Genomic DNA, 13,376 nt, shown 5'->3' on the forward strand with positions numbered 1-13,376 from the left:
GCAAGTAGTAGTGCTGAAGATCTATTTAAAGTTTACATGATTTAAGTAAAGAGTCTTTGCTTTGAGGCAATTAATCTCTAGAGACAGAGCAATAGAATACTGCAGTTATTACTTCAACAATAAAGATCTGTGATAACCTGAGCCAATAGTGCCTTTTAACATGGTGACTTCTAAACTTCTAATTGGCCAACCCCCATGTCTTGCTATTATTTCAAACCTAAGAGTTAGCAGTGGAAAAAACACTAGTGGTTTGGGATAAAAAAAAGGTTTTTCCATTGTTTTTAAGTTCAGAATGCTTTGGAGTTAAGAATGTGGTAAAGCAGCAGTGAAACATAGGGGAAGCTACTTCTGCCATTATGTTATGCCTGGAAAATAAGTTTTACAAGAGGTTTTGTCTTCAAAGTTGTTTTAAAAGGCTATGGCTTGCTTTCCACTTTTCTCAAATTAGAAAATAATAGATCATTTAAGAAGTGTGGTAGTCAGGTGTTTTCAGACTTCAGTAATTCCTATAAATCCCTAGATCTGTGCTTGTCTCCTTGCTCTTATGTGCTCCACACAAAAAGTATTTTAGCATCACCAGTATGTCTGCTTAGGATGCATATAAGATTGCGGGTGATCAGGCTCGATGGAGGAAGAATAGTAATCAGTGATATCAGTTACATTGCATTATCTTTTCTGCTATCCTACATCTATCTTGCTTTCCCTGAAGAACTATCTCTCAGATTTCAGATGGAATGTGAGGGGAGCAGAGCTTCCCAAGAGCAGTGGTGTGTGCAACTGGTACATGTATACTGGTCCTTACTGGCAGAGCATCAACTTGTTTCTTGGTAGGTGGAGCCCTAACTTTGCTATTGCTGAATAGACTGGAGAAGATTGTAACAATTACAGTGAGTAACTTCACTATATAAATCAGTACACTCCAGAACACTGTTCTGAGGACCGAATCTGTCATGACAACTCAAGTTCTTATGTTCTGTCACCCAGATTATTGCTGTTCTTGTTCTCTTTTTTCCCAGCTTTAGTTCTCATCTTCTAGTTTGAATTTGCTAGAGACATAACTTTGGCTTTAGATTTGTGCTGACTGGAACTGAGCTGTGATTGCCATAGACCTGTTGACATTGCCTTCTTAATGGAAGTTCAATTAAACTTTTGCTACATGTATAAAATAAGCATAGTGCTGGCTTTTATTTCATTATTATTTTGCTATTGAAAAAAAAAAAATTATGTTTTATAGTATTCACTTGAGTTGATATTTGGATGCATTTTCACGTGCATAGTCTGTATATACTGTACTTTCTGTAAAGTTGCTTTTCTTTTCCCCTTTTTCTCTGCCAAAAGGAATCAGATACACCACCTTGCACAGCTCCTAATGTTTACCAGTTCAGTCTTCAAGCACCGACTCAGCTTATGGCCAGTTTAGCACCCGCATTGCCCCTGCCAAGTGGTAAACCCCAATCTGCGCCTCCGAGAACCCTGATAATGGCTGCCAGTAATCAGGTATGAGCCAGCAACTGTCATGAGCAAGCAATCACATCACAAGTGTAGGTTGTGTGTTCTGTGCTGTCAGTCTAAAAGCCTCTGAGGATAATCTTTATAGAGCATGTACTAAGCTTCAAATGGTCATAGAAGTACTTACCTGCTGTGTCAGAGGTGCGAGGAGAGCAAAGGGTGGGCAAGGGTTTAGAGTAGAAGAACCCTTCCACCACACAGACACCTAGGAGTAAGTTAAAGAAGGTGTGTCAGGTGTCTGACTTCTTAAGTTGTATTTGAGAGTCCTGGTGGCCAACTAGTGCAATATTTGTAGATCTTTAGGCTGTTTAATTTCTACCACCGTATAGGTGGTAGAGCTGTAAGATAGTTTTTTATTTTTAATGAATAGTAGTGAGCTTTCTGGGCTTATTTAGTTGTCTTTATTTTGAATTATTGGAACAGATTTGGTTACAGTTGTAATATTCTGTAATACATTTTAAAGGTAGAGAACAAAAGATTAATTATGGACATGTGCACAAGATTTTTACCAAAAAATTAAATGTGTGCATAAATGTGATGGGACCTGAATGCATTTTGGCCAGTGTATCCATTCTGGTACAACCTCGATGCATCTTTCTGCAAGGAAGACACTCCCTCAGTCTTGATAATTAAAGCTATTTGTCAAACTTACCTCACAGGAGGCTTTTTGCAAATTGTGGGTTGTAGGTTGCCTACGGTAACAAAACAGTGAGCTGGTTTCTTTGAAACTTAGGTTTGGTCAGGTTCTCTTTCTTCTTCTCCAAGTCCTTCTATCAGAGTTCTTGGGAGTCAAGTGCCAGGAGATTTTCAATTTAGTGACTTTGTCTTTTTGTAATTGATTCAGCACTTATTCACTTTATGAATCTTCACTGGACACTCTCCCATTTGTCAATATCTCTGTTCCTGGGTAGCCCAGACCTGGGCCCACCACTCTGTGTGACCTCACCTGTGCTGAGTAGAGGGGAAATGATCACTTCCCTTGACTTGCCTTTGGTTTTGAGATCCTAACTGATTACACAGATTCTTCCCCTCCTTTTTTTCCCTACTACTCAGTCCCACTGGCAAGACCAGCTTACATGCACAGGAAATTTATTAGTGAGAAGTTAATAGAATAATAGATTTCTATAATAGTGTCTGCAATTGAGTATTCACTGGCTAGTGAATACAGTCCAGTCTGAAATTTTAGAAATTTTTTTAAAATAAAACTTGAGACTTATTTTAAGTTAAAATTCATCTGAAATATAAACTTAGTGTAGATTATTCTTTCTTTAACAGCTTTACTTTTCTGAATAAGTACCCTGGAGCTAGTTAGGAGCTGTGCAGTTGTTAGTATAAAACAAGTTGGCATTCAGAGTGTTTGCCACAGTTGTGGGGAGGCGGTGTGTCATGTGAATTTTGGATCTTTGCTAGAATTTTGAATCTTGGAAAACAACTCCTTTGTAGCAGTTGCTCTGGCTTTCAGTTCATTGACTGTCCTTTCAAGTGATTAATTGTTCTGTTAGTAGTTTTATAGTACTTATATGTTTAAAACCAGGATTTTTTCTGTGGTGTTGCTTAACAAATATGTGCCTTTGAGAATTACATTAAATCAGAAGAATTTCTTGCTACCTATAGTTTAGAAATGGGATAATAGGCTATTTGCATTGAATTTATCAAAAGCTTATATTTTGTGAAGTAGAAGTGGGGTTTTTTTATAAAGTTTATGATCAAGTCAGAAGTGGGAAATGAAATAGTATCACCTAGAATACTGTAAATATCTCCTTTCCACTTCCAACTTTCTGGAACATAACTGTGCTAGATTAGGCTGATGGCTTTTCTTTTGAGTTGACGAGACTCAGCTAGCTTATAACTCTTAATAGGTGCATTCTACCATCTTAGAGGATTTCCTGTCCTGATAGATTTGAACATGTGTAAGAATTTCTTAAAATCAAGTCTTCTTTCATATTAAAAAAATTTTGAAGAGGACTTATTTGTCTGCATGGTGTCTTCAGCTTTCTCTCTGGCAACCTTTTCCACCTCAGTTCAGCTTGGAAAGCTGTACCTAGATGTCAAGTACAAATCTCAAAAGCAGGAGGTACCAAGAGCATTTAACTGTATTTTGAGCAAATTACTTCCTTCTAGTCAAGTTGCTGCTGTTAAAGCTTCCTGGTATTTTCATTTTTGAAACATGTTTGGTATGATTACCAATTCTGTTTATGTAGTGCATAACTAATTAGAGAATTTCCAGATATTTCAGGGACTGATTAAGCTCCTGGCATAGGTCTGTGTGCTTTTCAGGACCATCATCATCCATCATTTTTCCAAGATGATCATGCTTCTACTCTGCTGACAGCAGTTTGAAATTTTACTTGGGGGAGCAGAACGGTTTATGAAGCAGTGCTGCCCATTAGAAATAAGCCGATAAACAGATATTGGTGTGCAGGTGCAGATGAGTAGAGGGGGCAGAAATTTCTTTCTAACTTCCCAGGGAGAGGAGGGGACTACATTCCCTGTTGCTACTTTGACATAAATTTAATTAGTGCTGGATTGCTGTTTGCTAGGTTACCAAAATGAAGACAGAAGAAGCTTCCTTTTTCTTAAGTCAGAAGAACTCTTTCATTTAACTTTTAAGATGCCTTCTTTTTTCCCCCAAAGGGTTATGTTTTGATTCCAAAGTATCTAAAGCCAGTTAGCACCAGTCCCTCTGCTGCACTGGCTGGCTTCTAATGTGCCTGAGAAAGTCTCCAGTAAAGGTGAGTGGTGTCTGATTGGGAGTATGTTCGTTGCTATGGAGAAAACTAGGAGTTAAAAACCTTAATGTCAGTGCTGAGATACCACAGTCAAAACTTATAGAACAACTTGCAGGAGTAGATTCTTTTGAGTTTAACCAAATAAGGTAGAACATACAAACTACTTTTTTATATTGTGTTACAGGCACTTCTGGGACTAACATATTTTGTTTTAGAGTTTGCATTTATCCAGAAAAATTTTTAATGGTGTTGCTTTGTCTCACTGCTGATACTGCTAGTATCTCTGAGATGATTGCTGGAAAGTTAGTAGTGTTGCAAACAAAATTAGTCAGGGACTTGAGTCAAAATTTATTTTAGATGAGTGCAGACAGTTAAATGTTACTCACTTGGATGAAGGATAAATTTTTAAGTACATGTTTTTATTCATGTTAGTGCAGAAGTATGCTGAATTCTCTTTGTATATTGAGATACTTCAGTGTTTTGAGTATGTCAACTTCAATTTAGAAATTACCTAATTTGTTCAATGACATTTCTAAGCTGCTTAGGTACCGAAGGCTTCTTCATTCAACCAAATTAAATTTTTGTAATTTTTTTTTTATTGAGAATGCTCTCAGTTGGGATGGAATAATTTTTCAGTGTCCATGCGTTTTCATAGGAAGTAGGTTATGGTTGTCTACTTTGGAAACAGTTTTGATTCTAAATGTCAGATTCTCATCTTCTATGTGTGACAGAACAGTGTTTGGTTTTTAACACATGCAAAACTTAGGAGAAGATGGTGTTTTATTTCCTTTTCTAAGGAAAAAAAGAGAAGGAAAAGCGATCTGAGTTTGAGGTTGCTCATCTGAAAACAGTACTAGAGATTTTTCATCTAGATTTCCCTATACTTACATGTGGTGTATCCTTCTGTGTATGAAAAATGATTTAGCCTGACCAGACCCTGGATAACCTAATCTGACTGTTTACAACAGAATGTTGGTTTAGTGATCTCCAGAGTTCTTCATATAAACATTTAGTCTAGATGTTTATGGGACTGTAGGTATGAGATCTTCTGGCCACATTGGCAGTTGCTTCCTGAGTGTTTTTGAGTTGCAAGAAAAGCAAAGTCTAAATAGAATTTTCTTAGAAACATAAACAAACCCACCATAAATAAGACCTAAGGAAACGTAGAAATCATACCTTCCTTTTGTTCACATAGTAGTCCTTTATCTTCCAGTGTTTTTTCCAGATTTTTGCTCGCAAACTGAGATTGATTTGAATAATCACATATGCGTTTCCTCTGCAGACTTTTTCACATGTACTGTGTTGGTATCACCTCGTCATTTGAAAAGGGGTTTTCTTACTGTAGTAATGGCTTTTCTGTTTCAAATTGGAAGTGAGAATTCTCAGTGAGGTAAGATTTCTCTTTAAGGTCTGAAACTGTCAGCTTTGTCCTAAGAAAGCTATTATCTGTTGTTCTCTGTAGTGACAAGTATGCAGATACACTTCATGGCCCATGTCACAACAGCAGCAATATTGCAGTACAAGTTCTGTCTTCTGGTAGGATTGTTTTGACTCTTGCCCCTCAGCTTGGAAACTTGGGTACTGACAAGATTGAAAGGGTATTTATTTCATTTGTCATTCTGCTTTCTTTATACCAAGTAGTTTGGTATTTGCTGCAGTGCTGATAGTACTGTCTTACTCTCAGTCCCTCATTTTGGGGACTAGGCCCTCTGCTCTCTCAAATACTAGTTTATCTTGGAGCTGCTCATACTAGTACTGCCTAACCTGTTGTGAAAGGTGAAGGGGACCTTGACCTATGTGTGGTAGTTCTGACAGTCGTCTGTAATGAAGTGAAATAAGATCTGAAATACTGAAATAATCTGCTCCCTTGTAGCTTTAATTTTTCCAGTCTTCTTGTGCTGGAAGGTAAGAAACATCTAAAATTTTTCTTGCTTTTGAACTCTTTTTAAGTTCCCATGTTGGTTTATCTATATTCTTTGCTGTTCTTATGGTTTGCCCTATAAATTTCCCCTTTTAATAATACCAGAAAAGAGTTAGGGCTCTTTTTATAATATCTGTTCAGGACTCAAGATTTTATCAGTTGTAGGTGAACATGGCCTGTAGGTCCCAAAAAGAGAAGTGTCTCTGTTTCCTGTGTTTTGAGCCATATTTTCCTAGATTGCCAGTACTAAATAACTTTTTGGAGAACTTACTTTGGTTTGTCTCTACTTCAGCTTAGAATTCTAGACCACATAGAAATCTTACCAGGTTGAGTGCACCCAGGTAGCATGTGCAGATATCTTGCAGAATCCTGCTAACTAATCAAAACTAATGAGGTTAGGTTGCCTAATAATTGGCTTACTGTTTATGCAGTTGTGACTAAAATGTCAGTTAGGTCACTATTATTTCTCTGCAAAACAAGGAATCTATTTCATAATGAAGAAGTTGTTAATTTTTTTGAGTGTATTTACAGATGTTGGTATGCTCACAAAGTCAGCAAGTGAATGCTACAAGCCTAAGAGAGTTAGGAAGTACTGTAAACTTTGTGAAGTATTTTGAGAATGTATTATAGGTTATTTAAGGGATACTTAAATTGTTAATGGTACATTAAGGTAGCACTGAATACTACTCTGGTATTTCACATGAAATGATTTTGAGGTCTTTGCATTTGGTTACAAGTCTGATCAACTGCAGACGAGATTCAGTCATGGCCTTTAATACTGTACTCTAAACAACAAAATAGTAAATATGTGATCTTTCAAACTGTCTTATGTGTTTTCTAAGCTTTTCCTTTACCTTTGCAAGCACTTAGCAATCATGCTGAAGCACTGAATGTTTAGTCTCTTTTTAAGTTGTGCACAGATACTTCGTTACCAACATTTTTCTGCATTTGTTTCCTCCCCACTTGAGAAATGCTATCAGGCAAAAAAAACCAAACCAAAAACAATACTAACAAAAGACCAAAACAATTCAGAAGCCTGTGTGTATTTAGATTTCAACTCTGTTACATTACTTGTGTTATTTCAAATTGTAGGGGATTGATTTTTGGCTATAAATTTTCTTTTTGAATAGTGACAGTCTTTAAATGTCAGCAGTCTTGTACAGTAAATTTACCAGTTTTCAGGAATAGAAATTTGGTTTCCTTAGCAAATAATTATTTGGTATTTCTGTTGCAACCAGATTTTTCTTGAGGTTTTTTCTGGTGCTTTTTCTTTTCCTCTTGTTTTTGTTTGGTTTTTTGGTTTGGTTTTTTTTTGGTGGGGGTTTTTGTTGTGGATTTTTTTTCTCTTAAGTTGTGGGGTTTTGTTTGTTTGTATGTCTTTCTATTTACAGTTCTTTTTTTTTTTTTTTTTTTCCTGGAAGCTTTTTTAACCTGGTGTGTGGTGCAGAATTTCACCTTACCCCCATCCTCAGCCTTGTCTTAAATGTGAATTCTTTAGTTTACCTTCCAGATCTATCAGATTATTCAACACAGCTAAAAACCAAACCGCTTCTATCATTCATTTATTGAATCAATACCCTGAAGATGGGAGAGATTGTTCTATCTAGAGGAATAGACCCAAAGAAGTTGAAACTTATAAATCAAAGATTTCTCTGTTGTATCACAGATAAAGGGCTTTATTTTTGGATTATTTGATCTCTCTAGAAATTATCTGCTTACAGATGTCATCTGTCAGTGATTGTGTGAGTCCTGAGCATGGGGATGACCAGAAGTTTGTGCACAGGAGAAAGATGTTTGTTACAGTCTCTTGAGATTTCAAAAAATATGAAGTAAATTTCTTTTTTCCAATGTGTCCTGTTTTAAACAATTAACTAATTGGAAAATGAGGAACAAAAAATTCAGTGTTTGTAAAAGATGTAGTTCACCAGGAAAGCCCTGCAGGAGTTTATGCTGCCTAATGTCTAAAAGGCAGTTGATGAAGCCGGGTGAAGTTTGCTGGTGGTGAGAAACACCTTAAGGGCTATCTGAGAAAGGATGCAAGGTAATGCACAAGGAGGGAGAGAAATCATTTAAACTTTGTAGAGAGTGGTAGGCTCTGAGCAGGCAGTTTCTTTTAAAGATAACATCATGGTGTTCTGTAAGAACACGAACAGCGAGTAAAATTTTGCCATTTCTTTACTTCCCAGAGGAAAGTCAAAACAGAAATGGAAGCAGACTAGGGAAGGATGTTAATAATGATCAAACACATGGAATTGCTTCTGTGTGAAGAAAGAATGATGTTTAACCTCAGCAAAATGAGGTATATGATCTAGGGTCTGTATTGTCATCAGCAGTATATGAAAAAGTTAGAGAACAGAATTGACAAGAAGTTATTACTCTGAGAACTGATAGATCATCCCATAGTAGGCTCAAATTAAACGTGATGCTCATTTAAGCTGTGAAATGCCGTAGCACAGGATGCTAAAAGCTGATGGTTTCAAAAAAATGAACAAACTAGTGAACAAAATGTAGTTGAGAACTGGTAAATATAAAGGCATCATCTCTTACTGAAGTAGTCCCTGAGTCAGCTTCCTTAAGCACCTCTCTCAGCTGATGAGTCATAAGAGTGATAAATTCAGATCCTACTCAGATTGACAGTTTATCTTGATGGCCAAAAAACAATGTAGAATGCTTCATCACAAGATTGAGTTCACATTCTGGCTAGGTTATTAATCATTCTTTGAAAGTTTGTTTACATTTTGAGTAGTCAAGGAGTATAAGATCTTTTAGGATACAGGTAGATTTACTTGTCATACTTGCTGTGCTGTTTGTCTCATCTTGGGGTCACTTGCTGTCCTGCTCCAGGACAGTAAGTTCTCTTTGGTGAATCCTCATTCATATTAAGGAAGAAATTCCCACATTTTTCACATTTTCAACTGAAGTGGATGGATTGGCTTCCTGGAAGTTTGTATGCTCCTTGATCAGTTTTGTTCTGGTTGTTCAGTAGCAATACTAAAGTTTTCCTCTGTCTTTCTTCAGCATATCATTGAAGGTCACTGTGACGACTGGCTACTTCTAGTGTTTTACTATTATGGGGTAATTTTTAGTATTTTGATGTAATTTCAAGCAAATGCTTCTATATAATTGACTCAGAGATATGCTTGCTGAACTAGAAAACTTTGCATGAGAATGTGACATGGTGTGTTTGCTTGAAGGACCACTTGCCAAAAATATAAAACATTCTCATTTTTTTCTTTTAGTTTCATGTTGTTTACTTGCTAAAACGTCTAGAAGCTATTTCTGAAATATAGATCAATAAATTATGTTTGGGAAGTAATGTCTCTTATGAATGAAGAATTCTTAGCTTGCATTTCCTTTTCTGTTTGTCCTTGAATTATTTTGCCACTGCTAGTCTGAGAATAACACTTGGTGTGTCTATCTTAAGAGTCTAGAAGTTGCATGTTGAAAGTTGAATAGGTTGCTGTAGGAAACTGTACAAATCAAAAATAATTTCAAGGTGTTTTTGCCACTTGAAGTTAACTGTGGTTGTTCCTCAACACTGCTCATCACCAGTTTGTCTTTCTGGATGCTCAGTGTCTCTTCTAAAGTCTCTTAAAGTTTGATAGTAAAATATTGCTTACAGAATTATGCTTTCAATAACTGTTTTTGTTTTGTGCACACAATTGTAATGATGGCTTGGTGTTCTCGTTTCTTTCTACTTCACACTTGTTTGGAAATAGAGAATATGAAGTACCTGCAACTACTTCAGTGTTCTAAGCAATTGTCCCAAATGTGCTCCTGTTCAACCACTTACGGTTAGAATTAGCTCTTGTTACAGGCAATTAGTTGTCTGTTGAGTTATTGCTGTCAGACATCAGGAAATGTTGCTTGCATCGATGTTACCAGTATTTATTTCTGTTACCAGTATTATTATTTCTGTTTTATCTTCTGAAAATCTTGTACCTAATTTAAGTACAAACATATTAAGCCGACTTACTGTATGCTGTTAAGTGATACAGATATCTAGTACCTTATGGTGAGGTAGGCTTACTCAGACTGCTGCTAAACCTTCTGGGCAGGTTTTGTTTTGAGTTATTGGAGATCCCCCAAAGAAAGTATTATCCTATATTTCTGGTGACTTAATTGTTTTGCCTTGGTCTGTATATGAGGTACAGTCTAGGAGCTGTGTAACCTGATGATCAGACCAGCAGGATTTACAAGCTTCTCATAAGCCATTCTTAGTTTGCCTGTCACTGACTTGACATTATGGTGAAAGCAGACTTGTACTCCCCAAGCATCAGCTCATGTGATCTTGCTCTTATATTTCTCTATGATGTTTCTGAAAGACTGAAGTGTCTCACTTGGTCATGTTCCTGCTGAGATACTATCCAAAATAGATACATCTGTCACAATTAATGTTGAATGTAGAAGTTCTCTGATTTTATAAGGGACTTTTACAGTGAGTATATTTCATACTGAGATCCAAAGGTTTTAAGGGTGCTTTGAAATGTACACCATTTCATTTTCTTCAGAAAACACTTAGTAAGCTGTTAGTGCCTTGGGACTTGCACAGCTGCAAATAAACAAGCATGAAAAGACCACTGCTTCAAGTAGTGTTTTGTGGAAGTGACTTGTATGTTGAGGAAATACAATGGGTAATATCTATTTTGTTAGCTGTTTTTATACCTAAATGAATGCTTATCTTATTTTTTAGCAGCACAGTGGAATGAAGTTTTCCATGAAAGGAACTCATAACCAAGGCAACAGCTACAGTCCCATCAGCAGTGGAGGCATGAGGCAACCAGTTGGTAACCGGGGACACCACCAGTACAATCGCAATATATGGAGAAGGAAAAAACACAGAGACAGCTTGCCTATTAGTCTGAGCAGATAATGGCAGATGCCAAAATGACCTTCCCTGTTCAGACAAACTGAGTGCCACTCGACTTGAGGGATGGAGACCAGCATCCAGCACATCGTTTTATTGGTGTTGCCAAATATCTGCAGCTGACTTCCTTGCATGTTTCTTTGTGTGGTGGTTCGGTCCATCTTCAAGAAGTAGTTGTGCTTATCTGTGAAGCCTTATTAAATGTGGAAGTTTGTTTTCTGCCTTCCCACAAATGGTTCATTCAGTATCGAAGCAGCTCTGACAATAGAACTGCAAGGACATTATATTACAAATGCTATAGCTTTTTTGCTGTGGCTATATCTGTTCCTTTCATTTTAGAAGTGAAGGAAACTTCATCTCCCTGGAATTAATTTTTTTTCTTCTTTGCAGCAAATCAAGTTGGGAATTCATAAAAGTAAATTTGCTGCTCTCTTGTGTTGGTTGTTTGTTTTTTTAGTTTGTTTCTTTTTTTTTCCAGAGCTCAGTTTTTTTCTCTGTAAATATTGGAATTATGATTTGTGCAATAACTTGGAATTTTTAATTTAATTTCATATTATCACATAAGTTATATTTAAGGGGAAGAGGTTTTTTAATTTACAGATCCTTTCCCAGGTTGCATTATCTAAGTTTGGGTCATCATTTTGGCAGGTTGTCTGAGCAGTGTTATAAACATGACATTTGGTAGTATTTGAGGCTTCTTGATTCGCAATGAAAGCGCGATTTGGCTTACAGTTTTAAGACTTTACTAATCTCCAAAGCATTTTGACCCTGTGTTTTTTAGCTCATTGTCTGGCCTCTTATCAGTCGTCTTGCTCTGACCAGTGAGTTTTAATTTTCTTTAACTAGACAACAAATTGAACATTTGTAGTACCAGAAGTAAAACTTTTCAGAGGAATGGGAAAAAGGTTATGGTTCAAGTTCTGATGTGAAATTAAAAAGCTGTCAACTACATGCTTTGATGCATTTTAGTAATGTAACTTGTTAATGTTTGGGTTGAAACGCTACTATTAAACAGAGATACCCAGCTTAAGAAATGTGGAGAAAGGAAATATGTTGATTCCATTAAGGAATCTGTATAGTGGTATGCATTAGTTCTGTTAAGAGCAAATATATAAAAAGTACTAAAGCTGCTCTAAGCATTGCAAGAAGTATCTTTTAATGTGTTGCAGGAGAGCACAGCTCAGTGTTGTACACCATATGAGTGGCTGGCACTTAATTTACAGATGCATACAGGTATACTATGCAAGTGTGTATTGCCATGACAAACACTGTCTTTTTGAAAAATGTACATCCTGCCTAACCCTGAGTTTTTAACGCACCACAGTTGTCCTGGGAGTAGGTCACATCTCATGCCCTCTGGCTTCCCTTTTTTTAAGTGAAGTTCTTAAACTATACAGAAAATTACAGGTGAGTTATGTAAGTCCAGTAGCAGAGAAAGCTGAAGAATCTTGTTAACAGGACATCTATACTGTGTACAGATATAGAAGGTTTTAAAACTGGTATCTGAATATTGAAATTAAGTGTCAAGCATGAGGCTTTTTGGTATGCTATATGCCTTTGAAGCAGAAGTAGTTCATGTTATTACTGAAAAATACTGTCAAACACAAACAGGTCCTTGAGGGGAGAGAGGGCATCATTCCAAACTAGACTAGTGCATATCTGTTTGTAGAAAGTTTGTCTTAATGCTCCAGACTCATCACAATAAAAAAGTTCTAAAAATTGTGAGCTGATTCATGAATAATACCTAAGGGCTGTCACATGAGCCTGTACTGCTTAGTCTTCACACACTAGCAATATCAAGCATAAATACATTAAAGAGCCTTCGGAGGCTTTAATTGGTGTCTTATACTAGTGTCCATTTTAAAGCCAAACTCATTTGAAAAGTGAGATCATGTAACACTTCAGTCATGGTGAACCAAATTAATTGGCCTGGCTGTCACTGTGGTTATGTGCTACAGGTTTAAAAAAATGTTTAAATTTTTTGTGTGGACAACTATGTGGAAGCTAAAATTGACATATTTTTATGTAAAGTTTTCTATTCTTTGATTTTTAATAAACTTTGGAGACCAGTCACTCTTATGTGCTTTTTTTATGGGAAACTTAATGGATGAAGTGACACTCAACCATGTCCTATTCTTTGATGTACACTTTGAACACCTGCTTTAAATTGTTCATGTTGAGCATCTTCAAAATGAGTTTGGAAGGTGGATGGGTGCCCTAAAATTATGTTTTTCTGAAGGGAGTAACGAGCATGGATGTTGCTTTTGTAGTTGTGGATTTAATCCCTCAATAATGAGAAAGCGGATGAGCTGGAGGTATTGCCCACTGTATTCTCAAGAGGAGATCAACT

The 13,376-nt window shown here is 36.6% G+C and overlaps 1 protein-coding gene across 5 annotated transcripts in view; it reads left to right on the top strand.

Moving 5' to 3' along the window:
• TENT4A (terminal nucleotidyltransferase 4A) overlaps window positions 1-13,099 on the top strand; it is an 80,907-nt gene extending 67,808 nt beyond the window's left edge. Inside the window, exons 11-14 of one of the 5 annotated variants that reach the window (XR_015290054.1) lie at window positions 1,339-1,497; window positions 4,144-4,241; window positions 5,521-5,628; window positions 10,856-13,099. Coding sequence is in view for 4 of the 5 variants with exons in the window: in XM_086900269.1 (XP_086756395.1) it covers window positions 1,339-1,497; window positions 10,853-11,032 (339 nt within the window). In the remaining variant the exon portion in view is untranslated. Of the gene's footprint in view, window positions 1-1,338; window positions 1,498-4,143; window positions 4,242-5,520; window positions 5,629-10,852 lie in introns of all 5 variants that reach the window. The other 4 variants (XM_086900269.1, XM_023921855.2, XM_023921856.2 and 1 more) reach the window with 4 other exon arrangements.
• The last annotated feature ends 277 nt before the right edge of the window (window positions 13,100-13,376 follow it).

Source organism: Cyanistes caeruleus, chromosome 1 (genome assembly GCF_971803275.1).
Source record: "Cyanistes caeruleus chromosome 1, bCyaCae1.hap1.1, whole genome shotgun sequence".
Classification (NCBI taxonomy): domain Eukaryota; kingdom Metazoa; phylum Chordata; class Aves; order Passeriformes; family Paridae; genus Cyanistes; species Cyanistes caeruleus.